General features: G+C 44.4%; 1 protein-coding gene across 2 annotated transcripts in view; it reads left to right on the top strand.

The window, feature by feature from the left end:
- The window catches only part of RELN (reelin), a 557,181-nt gene that overhangs the window by 248,427 nt on the left and 284,123 nt on the right, over positions 1–24,631 (top strand). For both annotated transcript variants that reach the window (XM_059725849.1, XM_059725848.1), the window contains exons 5-6: positions 2,304–2,336; positions 3,952–4,030. In XM_059725849.1, the coding sequence (XP_059581832.1) occupies positions 2,304–2,336; positions 3,952–4,030 (112 nt within the window). The remainder of the gene's footprint in view (positions 1–2,303; positions 2,337–3,951; positions 4,031–24,631) is intronic.

The following is a 24,631-nucleotide window of genomic DNA, read 5'->3' as shown; positions in this document are numbered from 1 at the left end:
CCAACAATCTCAACTTTTGAATAGATTTTTTAAATGAGTGTGAATTTTAATGCTCCTCCTGGTATATTTTTCTGCAAGGTATAATATTTTGTTTAATTTGGTGAAATAATTCAAGGAAGCTTAATGTGTTTCTCAACTGTGCTGTACAGGACTATGTATAACTTATATCCCTTAAAATAAATAGTCCTTTGGATTGATAAGAAGGGTAGACTTGAGAACACATCTAAGAAAAGTGCCACAATCAATTTTGCGTGATGCTTTAAATTTATAACATTTTGGGACTTTAATTACAATACTTGAAGGTCAAAAAAGTTCTGGATTGCAATAAAATTTAAAATGTAATAAAGAAATTATTCCTGAAGAGATGAAAGTCTAGGTTCATTGCGCATTAAATGGTAACTTCACAGTACTTTGACATATTCAGCTGAAGAATCTGAATTACAAATTAGGTGAAACGGTACCTGAGGCAAAATTACCTAGGTTTTTCAGATAAGCTAAGATTTGGGAAATACAGTCTCTCTCAATGTAAAATCTTTACTTGTAAGAACAACTTTTTCTTCTACATTTAGTGCTTGCCTCAATCCACATGTCACTGGTTAAATGAATGATTAGTACTGCTAATATAAATATGCATAATTACCTACTATGTCATTTGATAGGCAACCAATTTGTTATCAAAATGAGGTTTTTCTTTATAATGTGCTGAACATATAATTAAAAAACAAAGCTGTTGTAATGAACAGACAAGGAACGTGGTCCTACATCCCTCACTCTCACAAAATGCTTCAGTGAAATCAATGAAACTCATGTGTTTAAGGTTTGCAGAGGTGAGCCCTGGACCAGCTGTTTGCTTGTGTTTTCCATAGTGTGCAATAATTGAAGTAATCATTGAATTGCTGAAGATTTGCAGTAAATTAAGAAAGCAATAGTTTCTTTAAAAAAGCAGTATTTTTTCTAGACTTCTTATAATGGATTCTTATACTGGATTGTGATTCACAGAGCAGTGCAAAAGAGCCATAAAGCAAATGAGAATCTGGCCTCCTATATGCCTTCTAGTCGGATTTTTTCCCTTTTTGAAACATAAGGTTTATTTTATTGGTTCACTTTCTTAGCTAATGAACTGTGTTTAAATTCAAATGATGCTGGGAAAAAAATCTTGCTCAGCCAACTGACCATTCTGTCAGTGGAGTAACATGGCATTATCATCATCTTTTGCCCATGATTATTTTGAAAATGGGGCCTAACTATCCTCTTCCCTAGCTGTGTTCTCATAGATACTGAATGATGATCTGAAACTGATGCAGTGGAAAAGAGAATGGCAGGACTGTCCTGAGCCTGAACATTTATAGCATAAAGAGTATTGTAAATGCTATGCTTGAGCTGTACAGCAGATAAAGAAATATTTCTTCTCTTCTACTATAGCATTAACAAAGTCCAGATGACAAAATTTTTCTATATGGTGAATAATTTGGTTATTCTAGGCAGTTCCTATCTAGTAGGAAAGTCAGTCTTTTATGCTCAGAAGGCAATTTTTTAAGTGCTTTCTAGGTAAGATTGTTCAGCTTGAGCTGAGCACAGTTGTTCTTGATTTATTTTAGCCATCTATAGTTACTCACTCTGAGACTGGAGTGAAACTACAACATATATGTTTAAATATAAATACAAACATATGTATGTATATATCTCTATATGTGTATATTTATCTATATCTAGATAAGTGCGCACACATGTATCTCACACAAACAAAATAAGATTAACCATTTAAGTTACTCAAACTGGCATTTCCACTTAACCTGTCTGTCCAAAACACAGATTGTTTCCCAGCCTCCCTGAGGTGCAAAACCCTCCACAGTTTTTTATTTGACTGACACCACTTCCAACTTGTGACACTAGTGTTGACATTCATGTTGCCAATACAAATTTCCACACCTCGCTGAATAGGGGAGTGGGAAGCTCAACATGGAAAGAAATTATAATAATGAGTTTTGTATTGAATTTGATATCAAATGTATACGTAAGGACTCCAGTATAGATTGTGCCATTCCTTTTCCTATTAATTTTTAATCTGTTTTAAATCATCTTTTTCCTTGATGAAAAAACACTTCTCACAGTAATTTATGACTGACATTATTGACATTTCTTTTAATTAATTCTTCTGCCACCATTCTGTTTGTTTTTATAATGTTCTTTAATATAGATTCTGTTCTTAGATTAAAACTTCTTTATGATTCACTTCCTAGCATATATCTTATTACAAGTTATGTAATAGAAATTCACACAATATGTTTCTTTATTCTCTGCAGCTCCAACAGAAGCTCCCTTGCACCCTCATCTAGGTATGTGATAAAAAATGTTTACCACTATTTTAATAATGTTGAAATTATTAGCTTCTTTATACATGAGCTGTAAAGCTTGGTGGTACTGTATGGAACTGTGGCTTTAGGAAATTCATAATAATAATATGAGATTTACTTAAAAGGAATTGAGATAAGTTTAGCCTGTTTGGTTTGTTTTTAGCATGATTATGCAGTTGCCATTTGCTTATTGGCTTATAGTTCTTACATACCTATGTAGATGTCACTCTGCTTAGGTAATATTGGATATGGTCATACCTGGTTCATTGTTCTCATTTTATTTTGCCTTGTATCACTGTGTTGGTGTGCTTAAGGAAGGCACCCAAAGATGACCAAAATACAGTCAACAACCATGCTCGTATTCCCTATATTATAGTAAAAATGAGCCATGCAAGCTAAAGATTGCAGTCTAGATCCTGTTCTGTGTACCAAACATATAAAGCTGCTTGGCCAAAAATGACCCGTGTGACAGGAAGGTGAGTTGGCTCCCATTCTCCCAGTGGATAGCCTAACGTGCCTCAAGAACATGAAACCACTGAGCAGGGAGTCACTCCTAGGCAAGCTATCAGCACGGAGGGAGAGGTGTAAACTCAGAGCTTCAGATTACATGCCCCTGCCTTCTTGCAATCCTTTTTTGTCCTGTGGATTTGCCAACATCAAGGATGTACCCATTTCTTGTTTAATAGCCTAGTGGTGAGCAGAGGTGTAACGGCACAGCTGGGTGCCTGGAGCAGCTGTCACATACTGGGACAATGACAACTTTGGGTTGCTGCTGTGCTGCCAGTGTAATTGTTCAACTGTAGCAGCAACCATTGTTTTCTGCCCCCCTCTCCACCCCGTGCCTGAGGCAGCTACCCATGTCACCACACCCTAGGATACTCACCCAGATTCTAGACCCTTGTCACCCAGTGGAGTTTGAAGCTGTATTTCTCATTTTCCAGGGAAGTGGCTTATCCATCACACTATAGACTATGCAGGCCAAAAGACTTCTACCCCTTTCATTAGAGCTGGGCTACTAGGTAAAAAGGAATTAAAAAGTCATAGGGCCAAGGTGGGGGGCAGTGGGGGAATGCAAGAGGGAGCCTGACTCTGATTTCACTGGTTATTGCTTAGACTGTTGTGAAACAGGAGTAATTCCTGTGAACATATCAGATTTCCGTTAATGCATAACTGACTAATGTCAAATTTAGACCCACAGGTATTAGGAATGTAAAATTCCTGGTAAGTCATCTAGTCCATCTCATTGCAGGGCAAGTATTCTCCCAATTCTTGATTTAAAAACAGGAGTCAGGACAGGGAAGTTTGGAGGAGTAGCTTAAACAATTCACATCCTGTGAGACCTCCTATCAAACTTTACATTCAAACTAAACAAACTGAAACTACTGCCTTACAAACCTTTCCTCAGAAAAACCAGCCTTAAATACTTGTATACTTTAAGCAGATATTTGTTTTACTGAATTTTTTCTTTTACCTTGCAATTATAAAATACTTTGGCTCTAAATAAGGCATCATGTTTCCTCAAAGTGGTTAGCTAGCAAACTAGACCATTAGGCTTCTTCTTACAATTGTTTCCAACAGTGCTTTATTTCTTTTCAAGCTGAAATGCATAGTGACAGCATCATCCTACGAGAGGACTTTGACTCTTATCTTCAGCTAGAATTGAATCCCACTTTGTGGTAAGTTTCAAGTCTCTAATTTACATTTGTTTCAGGAAGTTAGTATCCTTTATTTATTATGGTTATGTATTTGTATTATGGCAACATGTACATGCTTCCACTCACTTCAGTGGTACTTTCTCAGTACAGTTCTGTAGGTGGATAGGTCTTGGCAGGCTCAGGACTTAAAATTAGCTAGACTGACAAAAGGGTGAAATTCTGTTCACCTTCAATACAGTAACACATTCCCATTGACTTCACTGGTCAGAATTTAATTCAAAGAGTTGGAAAAAAATTATTTACATTTTATAGGTGGGGGGTCTCAAGTATCAAAAGATTAAGGGACAGACTTTACTAAAAGGCCTAAGACCTGAGTTAGGCACCACACCAACTAATTTTCAGGGCCATGTGTAGACAACACGAGGGGCATGTATGCATGACACTTTAAAGCGGGCTAAATGCTTTTGCACCACTTTAACGTGTCAGTGTTTGCACATGTCAGCAGCGTATTCTGCATTAACTACAGCTGCTATAGCAAATTTGGCAGCATAATGCAACTTAAATGACTTGGAGCACAGCAAACTAAAATTCCTCCTTGCGGGGTCTACAGGAGGCTTTGAGTAGATGGGGGCTCTCTCCCCCTCCCCATGGGACCAGGGGCTATTTTTAGCCTGCCAATCCCCCTCCCATCCCCAGATGAACAATTAGCCTCCCAGCAAACAAATCCCCTCTATTCCACACTGGTAAAAGTGGCACTGGGAGCAGCTTCTGGGATGGGGAGTTTGGTGGGTGGGAGGGAGAGGGAGAGGCTAAAAATAGCCTGATGCTGCGGGGCTGGGTAGGAAAAGCTCAGCCCCAGGACTGGAACCAGTGGCTTGGCTTTCCCAGCCCCAGGACTGTACTGGGAACTGTACAGTAGATCAGGAAAGTCAGATTGTTCTAAAAATGACCAACTTGAAATAATATAAATTGGGCTACCTCTGAGGTAGGGTTAACTTAGATCAGGGTGACCATTTTAGAGCAGTCTAACCTTCCTGGAATTTCTATACTGTTTGGACGTATATCCACGTAACTAGGGATCTAAGCATAAGGTCCCACCTAGGCAAACTCAGTTAGATTGGATGGCCAATTTTTATGTGATCTAATCTCCCCATGATGTCCCCGAATGTCTATACACAGCTCTTGAACACTCTATTGAAGCATGTGCTTATGAGTGTTTTTAAAAAGATAGAACAGGCCTTCTCTCAAACAAACAGCTATATGCTTAATGAGCCTATGGAGGAAGGTATAAGTCTACTGCAGTGCACAAATAATAATGACATTTATATAATAGATAAGCTTATTTGACATTCTGTAACTAATTGTCAGTTAAGTGCACTGATGGACCCTAATTTTAAGTTTTTAAAATATAGAACTAGTATTCTGGGAGCATTTCCTTTACATGAGATTCTTCATGATGATAGGTTGGTACTTTGCCCTTTTGCTAGTCCATTCCATTAATATATACCGCCTTGTATACTTTGTTTGCTACAAGCCAGAGATTTCTTAAGGAGCTAATTTTAGTAGTTTCAGTAAAACTCTTGATAAATGCAAACTCTCATTCAGTTCAAATTCAGACTTTAATCTGCTAAACAGTAATTTCAGTTGTTTTGTTTGAATTTATGGATTCTTTGTAAGCATATTATTCCTGTTGAAACCCTGATTTAATTTGTTCTTTTTACCAGGTTCTGCTGTGTGTTCACATCCCTGCCACCCTGCTCCCCTCCCCATGACCCCATGTGGCTGGGGACAGAGGAGCCGAGCAGGGAGCTCGTAGCAGATACTCTCTCTGCACTGCCCCAGCAATGCACCTCCTGCACCTGGGTCTGCACTGAGGGAAGTGGTGTGGGGCTCCGCCACTCAAAGTAGCAGCAGGTGCAGGAGGTGCAGCAGGGTGGCAAGAAGATCCCAGGGCAGCTCCACTGTTCCCAGTCATGCCAGGTCTTGCCTGCAAGGCTACAGCAGCCCCATGGGAGGGAAACAGTGCAGGAGCTCAAGCCTGCAGCCTGCTTCCTGCACAGATCTAGGGGCGCAGGTTCCCCTTGCCCCCTGGGAGTGCACGCAGTTGCCAGGAGCCAGGCCCGCCCCTGCCCAAGTCAGCAGCAGGTAGGCAGCAGTGGGGGAGTCAGCTGTGTGCTCCAGCTGCAGTTGCCTTCTGTTGAGGGCAGGGAGCTGTGGACCTGGGTCCCTGGTCCCATAGCCCTGGCAGCTGAGGACCTCCTCCAGCAGGGCAAGTGGCTGGAGCTGTGAGTGGGGGCAAGGGGCACAAGCAGGGCTAGGCAGGGTGTGGGGGGAAGTGAGGGGTATCAACAGGGCTGTGGGGGGCCTTTAATTTTAATCATGGATTTGGGGGGGGGTTATCAGAGAATTTGCAATTTTTTACCATGGAAAACCAGGATCCTTACTGATAACAGTGTTTATCACCTCATCAGCAAAACAATAGTTTCTGTTCTGCCTGCCTGTCCCAGTGAAATTGGAGACACACAGAGACACCTCTCAGCATTAGCTAGCACACCACATGCCTAGGGTCTGTGCTGTTGGAGATAGGAGGGAGGGAGGGAGGGGGGGATCCCTGCTTGTCCAGCAATGAGGGGGGAGAGGGAAGGTCAGGGAGAAGCTGGGCAGACACTGCTATACCTGCAGTCTCTGCCAGAGCTCCAGCCAGAGAGTAGAGGGGAAGGGCCAGCCCTGTTCTGAGGCAAAGGGCCCTGCCCAGCCCAGAGAGCATGCCAGGATGCTGGGGGAGTCTGTTTTATCTTAAAGCATCAAGAGGTCTGGGACAGGCATTGCATAAACCAGTTTGAGCCAAATCAGTTAAGTCTGATACTACATTCAACTGGGCTTATCTCAAACCAGTTTCATCCATTTTCAAATTGGTTTATGTGCACTGAACATCTGTTCAGTTACAGGTTTAAACCAGTTTCTGATCACTTAAACCCGTTTATATGTAATGTCTGTCCCTAGCCATAGTGTTAGCCTCCCACTCTGCATCTATGAAATGGGGTCCTAATCCTGGCAAGGGCCTTTTAGTACTGCTGTGTTAGAAAAATAATAATTAATTTCACATCTTTCAGCTACACTAAAATTCAGTTAGGAAACAAATGAGAAGAAAAAAATAAGTCTAAGAAGATATCGTGAGCTTGGCTGAATAAAGGATTTCTGTTGAAACTCTTCCCTCATGAGAACCTTCTTAATGGTGAAAGCTCATTCTCACTTGATTGTGTAGCTAGAGTTAAATCAGGGATTATTAACAGTTTATGCCAACCACCCTAAAATTGCATTTTCCCCCTGGCAGCTGCTAACATCCTCTTTTTATCACTAACAATTGCTGTAACTGCAATAGCAGGATTTCCAATCCTCTTCTTTCCCTGATTTGCTCTGCTCACAATGTGGTAGCAGCTGTCTTGCATACAGAAGATACTCTAATGGTGGCTAGGCATCAGGGGCTAGTTAAGCTAAGCCCTACTGATAATTTGTTCTGTCTTTATTTGTATAAAGATGAAAAGGGGTTTGGCTGTAATTTTTTCTATAGTCTATTCTTCCCAAATCCTATGTAATAAATCCAGGTTGGATGCAATTGTGATGCTGCCCCAGCTCTCAAATTGCTTCATGCCATGTGCAACTGCAGCCAGAGATGTACACAGGGAGGCCATTTCCTAGCCTGTGTGTGCGCGCCTAATTTTATAAGTCCCTGTAGAGGCTGAGCATACCACTCAATCACTTGGAGGAGCTTCAGATGAAATAACTGTTTTATATATGAGCACTGTCCTGCTCTGGCTCTGACTTCCTGTTTTTTTATTTATGCATCTCCCTTCACACATTAGAAAAGGACAGCCCAGTGAATATGAGTTGTTACAGGTACACTGTGAGTAAGAGAAGGAAGGGCTGAGTGGGTAAGGCCTTGTCTATACCAGGCTGATTCTGCCATCAGAAATTCTTGCAGCAGACAGAAGCTCCTACCACAGGGTAGCTGGCAGAGTACATGCACACATAACTTTGCACTTAGCTTTGCTAGCAGAACCCGAATTCTAAAGGTAAAACTATATAATGTAGAGCAGGCCTAAATGTGTTTGAGTTAACTGATAGGAGCAGGAAAGGAGATGATGATGAGGGCCTATATAAAAAAAAGCTACATCAGCCAGGTTGTTAGGCGGTCTGAAAGTAGAGTGAGTGAGAAAAAGGGGCTGTAGTAAACATTTCTCAGGTAGGAAAGAGAAGGAAAGAGAAGGGGATGTTATAAAGAGCATAACAGAGGTAAAACAAGGAAGTTGTTGAGCCCTAAAATGGTCAAAATGTTCTTCGTCCTCCAGTGTCATTGTGCCTGGACACATCTACACATGCATTTGATTTGGGATCACTTTACTTGCAAGCAGCAAACTGCTCCCACTTCCTGGGGCCCTACAGTGCACCCCTGCTGCCACCAGGGGGAGCTTTAGGCTAGCCCAGGGGCTGGAAGGAGCACTGGGCCAGGAGACAGCTGTGTCCTGGCCGGGGCTAGAATATTATACCCCGCCTCCAGGGGCTGCCTACTGCTAGGATGGGGACAATGTCCCCCTGGCCAGGCAGCAGGGAGCTCCTGGTCCCAGCTTACTGATCAGGGACCTAGGACTTGGAAAGAGCTGGAGGGGAGGGGCAGCCCCTTGCCTCACTGCTAGCTGCCCAACTGGCAGATTGGGGCAGGGGGCTGGGACTTATCCCTTCCCTGCAGCTCTTTCCATGCCCCTTGCCTCGATCACCCGATTGGGACATGGGGCTGGGACCTGCCCCTTACAAGGACAGTCCCCTGCCCCCACCCCATACATGGGGCAGAGTATGGGGAACCAGTTCCCAGCTCAGCTTTGCAAGCGTGGAGCTGGGTGGAGAACAAGCTGGGAAGCTAATTTTCCCTTATCTCCCAACACCAGATCCGCAACCACGGGGTGGCATTGGGAGATAAGGATCTCCCATCCTCCTAATCACAATGGTGGAGCGGGGGCTGGGAAATAAGGATCTCCCAACCCACACTCCCTGATCGCGATCTCAGAGCAGAGGGATTGGAATTCTCTGCTGCCAGGACAGGGGGTCATAGTCCCCGCTTAGACTTCAGTGGCAGAGTCTGCCCCAGCAGCAGGCAGCTACTGGGGGTAGGGAGCAATCTCCTGCCCCCAGAGAATGGCTGACTGGGAGCTGATTTCATAAATTTCATAGACATTAGGGCTGGAAGGGACCTTGGAAGATCATCGAGTCCAGCCCCCTGCCCAAGGGGCAGGAAGTCAGCTGGGGTCATAGGATCCTAGCAAAATAAACATCCACATTTCTCGTGAAGGCGTTCAATATGGGTGCTTGAACCACCTCCAATGGCAGGCTATTCCAGACCTGGGAGGCTCAGACAGTAAAGAAGTTCTTCCTTATGTCCAGCCTGAAACGGTCTTGCAGGAGTTTATAACCGTTCGACCTTGTCATCCCTTGGGGCGCTCTGGTGAACAAACGTTCCCCCAGATCCTGGTGAACACCCCAGTAAACTTATAGGTGGCCATCAGATCTCCCCTGAGCCTGCGCTTTTCCAAGCTAAAGAGCCCCATTGCTCTCAGCCTGTTGTCATAAGGTCTGTTTTCCTGAACTCTGATCATGCGCGTGGCTCTTCTCTGTACTTTCTTAAGCTTCTCCACATCCTTTTTGAATTGTGGGGCCCAAAACTGGATGCAGTACTCCAGCTGCGGCCTCATCAAGGCCAAGTACAATGGGAAAATGATGTCCCGGGATTTACTTGAGAAGCATCTATGGATGCAAGCCAGCATTTTGCTCACTTTACTAGCCACAGCACCACATTGAAGGCTCGTGTTCATCTTGTGGTCAATCCTGACCCCCAAGTCCTTTTCATCCGTAGTACTAGTCAGCGTAGCGCTGCTGAGCCTATAAGGATGCTGCAGGTTTTTCTTCCCAAGGTGGAGACCCTTGCATTTTTCGGTGTTAAACACCTTCAGGTTCTCATCCACCCATTTCCTGAGCCTGTCAAGGTCAGCCTGGATCGCCCTCCTTTCCTCAGGTGTGGATGCTTTACCCCAGAGTTTGGTATCGTCGGCGAACTTGGCCAATCCGCTTCTGACTCCAATGTCCACATCATTAATGAAGATGTTGAATAATACAGGTCCAAGGACAGAGCCTTGGGGGACCCCACTGGTCACAGGGCACCATGACGATTGACTTCCATCAACCACCACCCTCTGACCACGGAGCCAATTCCCCAGCCAGCAGATCATGGTGGACCCGAGGCCGCAGTTGGCCAGTTTTGCCAAGAGATGATCATGGGACACCAGATCAAAGGCTTTTTTGAAGTCAAGATATATGACATCAATCTCTTCTCCCTTGTCCAGGTGATAGGTCACCTGGTCATAGAAGGAAATGAGATTGGTCAAGCAAGATCTACCCACAACAAACCCATGCTGGGTATCCCTCAGGATATTGCCGTCAGCTAGTCTGTTAAGGATGTATTCCTTGATAATCTTTTCCAAGACCTTGCCCAGGATAGAGGTTAGGCTGATGGGCCTGTAGTTTGCCGGATCCACTTTCCTCCCTTTCTTGAAGATAGGCACCACATTGGCCTTCTTCCAGTCTTCGGGCACGTCACCAGAGCGCCAGGAGTTCTTGAAGATCCATGTCAGGGGCTGAGCTATGACGCTAACCAGCTCTCTGAGTACCCTGGGGTGTAGATTGTTGGGAACAGCTGACTTGAAGGTGTCCAGCCTCTCAAGGTGTTCCTTCATGAGGTCAGCATTGATGGAGGCCAGGGGATCTCCCTCACCCAGGCCTCCCTGTCCTGTAATGGGCATGGGTGTCCCATGGGACTGGTGAAAGACTGACACAATGTACCCATTTAATAGGTTGGCTTTTTCTTGGGTGTTGGTTGTCAGCTGTCCCATCTGGTTTAGCAGGGGTCCAATGTTGCCCCTGCTTTTCCTCCAGCTTCCCACATATCTGAAAAAGGACTTTTTATTGTCCTTGATATTTGTAGCTAGCTGGAGTTCCGTCACAACCTTGGCTTTCCTGGTTCACTCCCTGCAGGACTGGACCAGTGCGAAATATTCCTCCTTGGAGGTGGATCCCATCCTCCATCCTTTGTAGGCCTTTCTTTTTAGCCACAGGAGGTCCACTAGTTCCCTGGAGAGCCAAGGGGACTGCTGTGCCCTTTTTCTGCCTTTCCTCTGAGATGGAATAGCCTGAGCTTGTGCATCGAGGATCATTCCCTTGAGGAGCAACCACTCTTCCTGAACTCCCCTCCCCTTAGGGTCGTGGTCTCTTAGGGCCTCACCAACAATCCTCCTGAGCTTGTCAGAGTCAGCTTTCCTAAAGTCAAGGACTTCAGGATTTGCTCCCAGTCAGTCATCTACACAAGTGCTACTGTGCCATTACTAATCAAAAGTAAATTTGCTACTTGCATTTGCAGGTTTGCTGCATAGTAAGCATGTGCATATGTAGACACACATGCTTACTTCGCAGTAAACTAAGCTACTGCAGTTAAGTGCCTTGTGTAGACACACCCACAGACTAGCCTTTTTAGAGATTTCTCATATAAGGCCTCCAACTTACACTCATTTATGACTGATGGTTTAAACAAAGATAATAATACTCCTTATCTGTACCTCAGTTGCCAAGTACTTTATGAATGTCCCTCCCTCTCTTTTTGAAGCAGATGTGCTTCTATTGAAACAAGAGTTTGTTTTGAATCATAAGGTCACTGATCTCTGTAGAAATCTGCACCCTATACACAAGGCCCCCTAAAATGCTGGCAGCTCTTGTACTGAAGTAATTGGCGATGCATAGAAGGTGCACGTGGGTGCACGTGCACCACCTAAGATTGGCGGTGTACCCCCTGAGACTGGCCACCGCTGCATGCAGTTGCCGCTCGCCACCCCCCCGCCACCGACACTGCGGGCAGTCGCTGATCGCTGCTGGCTGCCACTGACACTGCCAGCGGGGTCTGCGGGTGGTTGCCAACCTCTGGTTGGCACTCACCACCTCCCCCCACCGCTGACACTGCCTGCAGGCAATCCCCGCTCAGCCCACCCTCGCTGCTGACATCAGCGCAGCTGCCTGCGGGAGCTCTCCGCTCCCCACTGCCATGCCCCCACCCCTGCCACCATCCGCTGCCACCTGTGGGCGGTTGCCGTCCCCCACCCCCCCTCCAGCCTCAGGAGGCATGAGGTGTTCATGGCTGAAGCCTTCAATATCCTTAGTCCCAGGGCCACGTTGTCTAGACCAGCCCCAAGTTAATCTGAGTTAGCTGGAGGAGAGAAGGAAAGAGGGTGATGAGAAAAAAGTCCAGCTTGTCAGAACTTAATTTGTTTTTGTGCATTTTGTAGCAGTTTCCATGCACTCTTTAGAGCAGAGAACCTGATTCTCCGACAAATAGGCTAGCGTGATGTATGATGGCAAGTTTTTTGGAGCATAGGATGTCTGTAAATTGGAAGAGAAGAAACCATTGAATGACTGAAGGAAAGGGGGCCAATTACATGAGTAGTACCATAGAAGTTCTTTGGTAACTTGAGCATCTGCTTTTCCAACCTCTTTGCTCTGCAGCATCTTCAGCCTAGTAAAATTACAGAATAATATGCCATGAAGTGAATATTAACGTAATGTGCCAAACAGTTACAAAAGGCCACCAGAAGAGACAAGATCCAACAGAATATTTTCTGTGAACTTCAGAGCAATGATATGTCAACAGAAGAAAACTGAAGAGAGGAAAAAATTTAAGATGCATAAATTAGTTAAGAACACTTGCTGGCAATGATCTACACTAGTGTACAAATGCTTCATCAAACAGTAGGCTGCTCAGGATTAGTAGACTCTTGGGCATATTCAGGACATTTTAAAAAATGAATTTAAATAAAAGCTGCTATTGGCTAAAATCCAGGAGCTCTCCTTAACAACATGACACAGTGTTTCATTTCAAACCCCATCAACACTCATAACAGCAATCACTTCCAAAAGAAATACTCTTCAAAGATGACATGAAGAAAAAGCAGAGCATATAAAATCAATCAATAAGAAAGCACCTCAGTTTCTTATTCATAGTCTATGAGGAATGAAGTGTTCATATATATAGCAATATTTCCAGAGGCAAAAAGTGGATGAAAGCTCTGTGGAGGGAGAGAAAGGTCCTTAAATGATTTCCAAATTGCACTAAACCCAAAAATGAAACTTCACAAAGATTTACTTTTAAAAATGAGTTGGCTTTTCTAGATGTTTATATTGTCTACAGTCTAAGGATTACAAAGACAGCAGGCAATATAATGTCAGCAAACTAGGGTATTCTGGAGGGAAACAAAATGACAAATGATGATGAAGTAACAACAGATGTTTCCCCTTCAGCACAATGAAGAACAATAATAATGGACAACAGTGGCATTCTGTAGAGAGTAGGTGAGAGTAATGCAGCTGTGATGAAAAGACATCTAGATAAACATGACACATGTCAATAATGACATCCAGTGCTACACCTGAAGAGAAAGTTGAAGCCATTTTCATGTTTAAATGGAGACCTGGAGCAAGCAAATGAGAACTTTAGTGGAAAGAGACCCACCTGAGTAGCACACTTAGTATTGCTCTCTGTGGTACAGATTACAGAAGGAATTAGCATTACTATTTGTATCAAGAGAAGGAGAAGCACGGCAAACTGAAGTGTTTCTATTTCTAGACAAGTAAGATGCTAATGATGATTTGGGAAATACACATCAATTATCTCACTATATATTTCTGTCGAGCTACTGAGCAATTAACTCTCTGCAGCAGTAAATTTCAAAGAGAACAGGAAGGTTTGGGATCAGGATTACTCATAGTCTTCCACTTCTTATGAGAAAATAATCCTAAAGCAGATGAATGATAATGAACACAGATGTATTAGAGGGACAAGAGTCTTCCAGCTCTCCAGAGCTCATCACATTATTTCAGATATGAGATTATGCAAGAAAAGTAAATGAGCAGTTGAACCACTTTATATTCATAGAATCTTAGAGAAAGTGCCTGTTATGACTTCTAGTTTATGCCTTTACCAGTGCTTGACCATTCTGTATGTGATATTCCTGGACAAAGCTACTCTACTCAGAGAGAATATGCATATAACTAGTAATAGTTAAAGTAGGAGCTCAGCTCTGAAAATACAAAAGTTTGCAGATGGAAAATGAAAAAAGTGGTCATAAACCTATAGAACAATATCAGAAGCATATGTGAGCAAAATCAAGGGAGAAAACATCCCATCTTACTGTGGTTAAAAGAGCTCAACATGAAAGGTGTAGAAATCACTGTTTAAAAAATTGTCTGCAGAAGAACTTAGAGTCATAGTACTGGTATTTTTTCCTTGTCTAAATCATATGTAGATGTAAATAATCAGCATTTCAGGATGTGATCAGCAGTGGAAAATTAGGTGATGGCTTTTCTTGTGCTTCATAGTTTCATAGTGCTTAGGGTCGGAAGGGACCTAAACAGATCATCACGTCTGACCCCCAATTAATGTTTGATAATCTGAACCTATTAAAAATCAAGTGACTTTAACTAAGAAGGCTAATAGCATTTGGTATCTTTTAGGTAATACTTGTTATACTACCATATTTACTCAAATCCAAGATTACTTTGAATTTAAGACAGTCCCCCCACATTAGATTCTACCTGTGGATAGTGATTTTTTGTTGTAATTTTCCAAGTATAGAATCTACTTATTAGAGAATGATCTTAATTCATACTCCCCAACAGCGCTGCCAGGAAAGAATCAGGGAAAGCAGGATGGGCAGGGGGAGCAGGCAGCCTGCCCTTTGCCACCTGCTCCCATGCCACTTGCTTCACCCAGCTCCTGCATCCTCTGCTGCTTGCCTTCTGCTATATGTCCCCCAGGGCCTTTGCCTCTGCCAGTGCCAGCCCTCCCCACCACTTGCCCCCCAATGCATGCCCCTGTTGCCTCTTGCCCTGTTCTCAGCCATCTGTCAGCTCTCCCTTCCCATCCCTCCCCCTTAAAATGCCTCATACCCGGTGCAATTGCTCTGGCTCCCGCTCTGGCCCAGGGAACAACACACAGTGGTTCTGGCCTCAGCCAAGTAGCAGAAGTGGCCGCAGCTCCAGCTTCCCTGCCACTGTGTGGTCTCACCCATGCTCCCTTTCAGGCTGCATTGCACTATCTGCCCTGCACTCCTCCACCCTGCACCACATGGTCTCCTCAGGTTGTTCCCTCTGTACTGCACAGTCTCCCCAAGGTTGGGGCCAGAGCCACAGCAGCCATCTGCCCTGGCCGTACTTGAATCCAAGATGAGACTTTTTCCCCATGTGAAATGGGGAAAAAAACTCATCTTGGATTGGAGCAAATACAGTAATGTTAATTAATTCTCAAAACACCATTGTGAGGCAGGTTATTTCAGTCTTAGAAACATCAGAAACTAAACCATGATTTTCAGAATACTCTGCTAATTGTCTACATTTTTTTTAACTAAAATTATGGAATATGGAGTGAAACATTCTGGGGAAAAGACCACCACAAACTTCCCCATCTTATTCTCCACTACCCAAATGAAAAACAATATGACACACACTCTACCAAACATGGCACTCCTCTGAGCATGCTTTTCTCTCTAGGGGAGGGCATGAGAGAATAAACAATAAATGACAAACCGGTAATTAGTAAGATCACTTAATGTACTACTGGAAAGTGCCCCAATATTACAGTAATAAAAGCAGTATAATAACCTATATAAATTAGTACAGAATAAAATAACATTCTGGGTGGACTAATTTTAGGAACTCAACTTTAAACACCATGGACCAGCTGTTTTAAGTATTAAGCTCATGTCACTGTCATTAACTTAATTTGAAATTATGGTTGCTTAGCACCCCTAAAAATCACCCCTTATGTATTTCAAATTTGACACCCAGATAACTCAAAATAATTGAGGAAATTTGGGTTTTAGTTTCCCTATCTGTATATTAGAAATATTAGAACTCCTGAATCTCAGTCCTTCCTCTAATATTTGTTCCAAAGAAGTAAGAGTTTGTAAGTGTCTTATATTTATAATGGAATGGAATAATGAAACTAAAAAATAAAGCAGCTTGATGAACAGTAAGGCACATTTGATATACATGTTACACCAAATGGAGAAAATATATAAAACCTCCAAAATTCTCACAAAACTGATTTCTTCGTCTTATTTTCTATATATACCAAAATTCAAGGACATGACACTTTCCTTCTCAGAATAATATATGGAGAGAGGCAGAACAATTTTTTCTTTAATTATTGTTCCTGTGCCTTTCTACCTAGAAGACACTGGATTTCTATCATGTAGCCTTTTGTTGCACTGTATTGCAAAATAATATTATGGACTACATTTAACCCTGATGTAAGTTGGACACAATTCCAATAGAAGTCAACAAGAGTTATGCTATCTCGTGTTAGGACTAAATTTTGCCTTATGCATTAATAATGATATATTATTATATACTTTGCTAAATGACTGCACTGACATGTTCATAAAATGAAATGTTCGTATTGTTTTAGAAAATGGAACTGAATTTGACCTTGATAAAATCCCAAACTACAGGATGCAACTTGGGAAGTGGGAGAGATGAGGTCATTTTTGATTTCTGTAATGGACTTTAGTATTAGAAAGCCAGTCCTGCACTAAATTGACCCATGGCCAACTGTAAAGAGACCCAGAATAACAAGTCCAATCAATAATTCACCACATCTAGGGAAAACATCTGAAAGTCTAGCATCAATCACTCAGTACACCTTAAAACTCATAAATCTGTAGGGCATTATGTTCTGTACAAAGTTAACCCATTCTGTAGAAAGTCAGAGACAATAAAGAACCTATTTCAGATATTTCTGGAGAGTTCTCCTGGGGACCAAGTGTGGTGAATAACATTAACCAAACTATATGCACATAAATCACCAGTTCATTAGCACTAAGAATGAGCATTATGTGAATAAATAAGCATTTAAAAATATTTTAGAAGTTAATCTAGTGAATACTTGGATTAACAATGGTAATTTTTCACTGTTCCACAATTTCATGAGCTGTTGTCCTGTTAAAAACTCAATAGGATGTCCATGGATAGTCTTTTTGCAGCTTATGCTCATGTCTGTCTGTTGAGGTGGTCCTGCTCTGAGAAGTTTTAGAAAGTCTTTGAAGTGTTAGACAATAGCCAGGAAAACAGCATACATTTGGAGAAGAATTAAAACAAGTAGGGATATCTTTATAAAAATAGACTATGAGTACTGGAGACATCTTTCTTTTGTACTAGTGGTGAATCTCAAGCATCTCATGTCTTCATTGGCACTCATGCCACCAAATAATAAAGAGAAAAGAAAAGAAAGCAAGCCCTGAAATGGGATTTTGTGAAAAAGCTACAGTAGGGGTTTGTGAAAAACTTCAGTTGTAACTAGGGGTGGGTGAGTAGGACCTCAGACCCACATGCCAATTTAGGCTAAATGCCAGAATGATAACCCCTGGAGTAGGAGAAGATCTAAGATTTAGCAAAGGGGAGTACAGCCTCCCCCTAGGTCAGAGGCAGATCCAAAGGGGTACACTGGCATGGCTGCACCCCGCTTTTGGATTGGTTCATACCCTGGGAGCCTCTGGAGACTTTTTTTTAAAGTCCCCAAAGCAGGTAAGAATCCCCATTTCCCTTGCATGCTCAGAGGCACATCCCCTTCCCTCCCCATTCACCCACTACTACTACTGCTGCTACTACTGCTTTCCCCAATGTCCCAGGGTGGGGTAAGCTTTGAAGCTTACCCACACATCCCACCATACACATGCACCCACACACACACACCCAGCCACCCTCCCCCTCCACACACTCCTCATCCCCCCACAAACCCCATACCCACCCACCCACATATCCCACAAAACCCCCATACCCACTGACCCACATCCACAGCTCCCCACAAAACCCATACCCACCCACCCATAACCCCCCTACACCCTTCCACACCCCACACAATATAGAAGAGTAAGATTTAATTTTGAGCTAATGTGCAATCACTTCTATATATACAGCACAAACACACAAATCAGAACAAAAATATATTTTTAAATTAAATTAAAATATATTACTATGGATGCTTGATTTTTAGTGTATAATTTGTTTTTCCCCCATTCTAAGATGGAAACCCTCTTCCCAAAAGGAGTACTTCCAAGGGCAAGGGAAGGGACTTCTGGTGGCAAAGGTCAGAGGTTAGGGGCGGGACTTCCAGTCCCAAGATGGTGACTAGGGGGTACCCTTTTGGTCCTCAGCAGCTCACCAAAACTCATTAAGCAGTCCTCCAGCCAAAATAATTGCCCGCCCCTGTTATAGAGCATCTTGACTGTGCATCCATTGCTTTACTGAAAGTTATTTCTACTCCTGTGTTAATGTTTTAAGATAGATTGAAAAACAATCTTCAGGACTGTGAAATAGGAGCTGCATTACCAGGGGAAGCTAACTGACAGGAGGAGTGAGGGTCATTAACACCTCTAGCATGAAGAGATTAGAATGAATCGGGTAGATTAAAATGAGAGAAGTCAAGTGACTCCCTCACAGCTGCCTAAATAGAAACGCTGCTGCCATTGCCAATGTTAAATTTTGCATAAAGTGGCAACCAAGGGATGCAGCTGAACCACTGCGCCCCACCCCCCAGATCCGCCCCTGAAAAAAATTGCTATTTACACAAATCTGTTGGTATGGTGATTGTGATCAAAATTCCAGAAATGCTAGTTTTCAAACCTCCAAGTGGTATCAGCAACAAACAAACGGTATGGCCGCTGCTCCCCACATTGTTCTGGCTGCATCAGCAAGTGGACTGTCTGGATTTCCCTCTTCTGCCTTCACCCCGCATCCCCTGGATTTTGCTGCTTACCCTTGCCCCAGGGGACAGGGTGGTACAACATGACACAGCCCAGAGAGCAGAGGGCCTTGGGCTATGAGGGGAGCCCCTGAGCAGTACAGAAGGGGGCATCCATACAGCATGTGACCCAGGGCAGCTAGGGCTTATCCTGGTGTGACCAACTGAGCATTCGCCCCTGACTGCCCTGGATTAATATGTCAGAGAATGTGTAAGTAGTTAGCTGGGCTACACCTAAATCAGTTTGTTTCAGATGTTTGGGATTATTTTAATTCTGTAATGTAAGCAAGCAACAGTTTATTGCTAACAAGAATATGAAATATTAGGAGTAAGATTATAGTCCAGGGGTGGGTAACATATGGCTCGTGGGTTGAATCTAGCCCGCCAAATGTTTGTATTCAGCCCATGGCTGCTCCTCCAAAGGAGAATTGTATCCAGCCTGCAGCTGCCTTGGCTTTCAGTGCCTCTTGCCCTTCTCCCTTCCCTGTGTCATAGCCAGCTACAGCAGTAGCAGCAGCTCTGGCTCCACTGGCCAGGTAGCCTTTTCCCTCTCCAGCTCACCCCACCGTGCCTCACCCTCGACCCCCAGTGTACGCTCCAAGGCAGGGGGCGCTGAACTCATGGCCAGGCTTCTGCCCAGCAAGACTGTCTGTTTGCAGCTTCAACTCTGTGGCCATTTGCAGACTGGACAGCCCAGCCCCCAGAGAGAGTAAAGCTTATGTACGGCTCTTCCTGCTGGCAGGGGAGGGGGACTCAGGGGGAAGAGGGCCAGGAGCTGCAAGTTATCTGGACCCTGCTGAGCCAAGCTGATGTCTGATAGTAATGCAGGTACTGCTAACACAGTGCCACACTGTGTTCCCATGCATCACTTTGGGCTATGCCACTTCAGTGCAGCTGGAGCAGCTGGGGTGGCTCCAGCCTGACCCTGAATACCTGGAGTGTAGCCAGGTTGGGCAGGAGCCATGCTAGCCACTACAGCTGTGCCCACATGGCCTGAAGTGGCACACAGCATAGCACTGGCCTGGCCCAGCCTAGCTGCATGCCAGAGAGAAGGGGGTCATGGTACCAGCCTGGTAAGGCCCAGATAACCCACGGCTCCAGGTCCCATTCTCCCTGCACCCCCTTCCCTGCCTGAGTCCCTGGCATGCAGCTAAGCCAGGCCAATGCCACACTGTGTTTCTGTACCCATTTCAGGGCCCATGGGTGCTGCTGGGGCACCTGGCATGGCTTCTGCCTGACACAGCCACATGCTGGGGATTCAAGGCAGGAGAGGGGGTGCAGGGAGAACTGTGGGGATTGTGTGTGTGTGTGTGTGTGTGTGTGTGTGTGTGTGTGTGTGTGTGTAGCCCTCAACAGCTCACCAAAACCTGTTCAGTGGCCCTCCAGCCCAAATAATTGCCTACCCCTGTTACAGTCCCTGATGAAATGAGACAAATGTTATAAGCAACTAAAAGGCAGCATGTTTCAATATGCTCATAGAAAGTATATAAATACGTGTGACTTTAGGAAGCTGATCTTCCTTTTTGTCATATTATTTATTATGACCAAAGCTGTTGCCTAGAAATACCAGGAACAGATTCTCAATATTTTGATTTTCAAAAAAATGACATTTAACAGCTGAATAATGAATTTCTTCTTTAATGTTAGTTTTACTCCCTGGCTTCTTCTAACTCAGGGGTGGGCAAAACATGGCCTGTGGGCTGGATCCATCCCACCAAGTGATTTCATCCAGCTTATGGGTGCCCACAGATTAATTGTACCCCACTAAGCCCACACACTTAGCTGCCACCTTCCTGCGTGGGAGGGCCCTGGCAGGCATACACAGCTTCCAGGCAGGGCCGATGCTGCCACTGCTGCAGCTGCCAGGGGACTTGCTAAGCTTCCTCAGCCTCCAACAGTTCGTTCTTGTCTCCCTGCTGCAGCGCTTGCTCCAGGCAGCAGGTAGGGAAGCAGCAGCTGCGGGGTGGAAGCTGCAGCTGGGAGGGAGCACAGAGCATGGGGCTGAGGCAGGCAGGAGCACAAAGCCAAGGGCCCAGACCTAGCAGGGTGGCAGGAGCATGAAGCTTGGGTGGGCAGGGTGTGGGTGTGTGGGGTGTGAAGGAGGTTGGGACATGTGGGGACCTCCCCACCCAGTCCCCACATGGTGTGCAGCCTCCACCAGCAACATCAGCAGCAGGTGGCAGGCCTTCAGGGGTGCTCGTGGCCCACACAGGCAATGCTGCTCGGTGGCGTGTAGCTCCAGCTAATTATAGGAGCTGCACGTGGTGGCATGGAGTGGACTCAAGCGGGTCCACTTCTATTGCAGGAGGCTCCCCATGACTCATGTGCAGCATCTGGCGTTCATGAGCCACCAGGGGGAAGCCCTGCACAATGGAGCCAGCTGCATTCCCTGCCACATGTGCAGCTGCTATGAAGCAGGGACAGGGTTCCCTGCCATTTCCAGTGGAGTCCCAGCAGCTATACATGGTGGCAGGGAGTGGGGAAGGCAGCCGGCATCATCCTGCATACAGGGCTTCCCCCTGGCGGTGCGCAAGTGCCGGAAACTGCATATGAGCCCTGTGCTATAGAGGCAGGCTAGCTTGACTCTGCTCCTTGCTGTCATGTGCAGCTCCTGGAACCAGCCAGAACTGCATGCTGCCAGGCAACAGTGCCTACGCGGGCCACAAACGCACTGTGGCTCACCCCCTGCTGCCGCTGTTGACAGCAGGGGCTGTGCACGGGGCAGGGTATGTGGGGGGTCCCCACATTCCTTCACCCTCCCTTACACCCCACAATCCTCACATACACCCGCACTCTGCCTACACCCCCCCAACCCTCTGACATATACATACGCCGTCGATATATCCTACACCCCATACACACAGCCACACCCTCTCATAAACCCCACATACGCCCCACCATACATACATCCCACGCACAATATATGAGTAAGACTTTATTTTTAAGCTATTGTGCAATCACCTCTATATGTGCTACACAAACAGACATAAATCAGTGCAAAAATATTTTTTGAAATTAAATGAAAATATGTTATAGTAGGTGTTTGATTTTTAGCGTATGATTTGGTTTCTTTCTGGTTCCAAGATGGCAACCCCCAACCCAAAAGGAGTACTTTCAGGGCCAAGGCAAAGGACTTCCAGTAGCAAAGGTCAGGGGCTAGGGGGCGGGACTTCCGGTCCCAAGATGGTGACCAGGGTGTGGGGCACTTGTCAAGGGGCGGGGCTACTATTGTGGCCCTCAACAGCTCACCAAAACTCATTAAGCAGCCCTCCAACCAAAATAATTGCCCACCTCTGTGCTTATTCAAGATAGTGAAATTCATTTTGGAGATTTCATTAGCAGAAATTGTTCATGGAATAACAAGGTAGGCGGGTGCAAGCTTACTGCATATTGATTATTGAGCTAGGCCACACTGCCTGTTAAATGGACAGAGCTTTCCAAGAAGGAAGCTGGGCACAGCGGGCCATCTACAAAGGAATGTGTATCAATCATGCACCTCTGGACCCTCAGCCTGACCTTTAAAACTTCCTTTTTTCATCAGAACCCTGAAGACAGTGACCCTGAAGAACCCATTCGTTACCTCTTTTGGGATGAGTCTCCCCTCTGAGCAGATAATCCCAGAAAGCCCAGAGGGATTCAGTTTTCATTCTTACTATATACTATATAGCTATTGTTCAGATTAGGGTTGGACAGGCAGCACAGTGGCTGGTAGGGCAGGGAGAAGAAAGCTGAGCAGCAGATCAGCTAGAGGAAAGGGATGAGAGTGACAGTCAAGGATGCAGGGTGAATGTGTGGCATACCTGCCAAAAAGGTTTGGCTCCCACTTCAAAATGACTTCCCCTTTCTCAAGTGTTTATTCATTTCTGTCAAATAGATCCTAGGGGATGTTGTCAGGGACTTGGCCATCTCCTGAATGATGCTTCTTCTGCAGCATGTCTGAGGGAACAATTCTGTCACCTCACCTAGTTAATGTGTAAAGGAGGCTGTAAAGGAGATTGTGAGGTGTTGTGCTTTGCAGTAATATCATTCAGAAGATGATATGCAGCACTACATCTTTCTTTCCAGATATGGATAATATTTCTTACGCTTATAAGACCACTGGCCTAGATGGGAAGTGAAAAATGCCTGGTCCCCACTCTGAGAAAGGACAAAAATGAGATTGAAATTAAACTGGCTGGCTGGGGAATATGCTGTGGCTGTTTGTCCCTGATGTGAAGACTATATATCCGTTTTTTGTCAAGGAGTTTTGCAATACAAGGGTGTACCAGGGATCTAAAGTAGCCATGTCATTCTTTATCACTCATACTTAGTCCACTTGAGTGATGGTGACCACCCAACTTTAAAGTTTCCTTGTGTTTTGTTCTGTAATGGAAATGAATTATTGATTGCATTGATGTTGGTTTTATATATAGCTTATTAAATATGTGGTAAAGATTTTTCAAAGGTTTATAGCTTCAGGGTACATTAAATTATGTAGGAGTTTCACTAGGTTTCTCACAGCTCATTGTGTTGAAAACTTTAAGTGAAGGCAATTTAATCTGTTGAAATAAATGAGATTTGGAGAGTCATCGTTGAGGACAGGACAGAGTGGGAAGTAAATATCATATTTAATCAAGTACAAGATGAGGTTTCCCTCCCAACCAGCATGGGGAAAAAGCCTCCTGTATTACATTTGCATACAAGGAAACCTCATTAAATACATTATATATCATTAAACTGCTGCCAAAAGCAGTAGTTGCTAATGGAAACCAACGATGAAGTTGATTAAATGCAGCCAATACTGAGCATGATTATAAAACACATTGCCTATATTGGGCAGACATGTTGATGGGAACCTTCCTCAGCACCGACTCTTTTTCAAGTCAGAGTGAGCCACTTCATAGAATATATTTTGATTTCCTCTTCATTCCTACAGGTGAACTGTGCCTTTTTTCCCCATTTCTAATGATTCCTGTTTCTTCACCAGCCTTAAACATCTAGCAAACCTCACCAAACGGATCCCCAAACAATTCACCCAGAATCCCTCTGTCCCGTCCGCCCTTCCTCTCCCCCTACACTCAGCCGGTTGCAAATGATTATTGTGGTTCAACCCTCCATAAGGTGGAGCTGGACCAGGTTGCCCTGTGCCTCATCTGCATATAAATTTTTGAAGGATCCCAGGACTCATGACAAGAACACCAAGATCCAGTCCTGAGTGGGGAATTAATTAGCACATGGATCCTTTCTGGGGGATATCTTGAGTACACATGCATACTGAACAGTGCTTAGTTGTAGAGTCACCCTGTTTTTAAATGCTGTTGACTCTGCTGGGGCTGAGCCCAGTGAACTATGTGGTAAATTGCAAGTCTTTTGTTTTTGGACTAATATCATGGATAGTTTGTACTATATATAAGTAGGTGGAAAACTACTGCTTAAAAGTGTGTTTATGGAGTACCTATGCTAAATCTTGCAGCAATTTCAAAAAGGTAAAATGCATCAATTCTGAGTAAGTAAATCTATGGGTACTGGGAAGTAAATCTATGAGTACTACATGCAAGTTACTACAGACATTTATTTCAAGGTCCTTGTTTTCAAATTTGCCCCTGACTTCCATGTACTCAGGGAGAGCAGGTTTTGATAATAAGCAGCAGGGGAAGGGGCTGCAGAGGGAAGAAGTTAGGGGAGGGGGAAGAAGGCAAGGGAGTTACCTAACCCCCAGATTTATTTTCCCTGCCATGGCTGTGGAAGGGGGACAAATT

This window comes from Alligator mississippiensis, chromosome 4 (genome assembly GCF_030867095.1).
Source record: "Alligator mississippiensis isolate rAllMis1 chromosome 4, rAllMis1, whole genome shotgun sequence".
In the NCBI taxonomy this organism is placed as follows: Eukaryota; Metazoa; Chordata; order Crocodylia; family Alligatoridae; genus Alligator; species Alligator mississippiensis.
The sequence above is the reverse complement of the archived record's forward strand: the minus strand, read 5'-3'. Positions and strand labels throughout refer to the sequence as shown.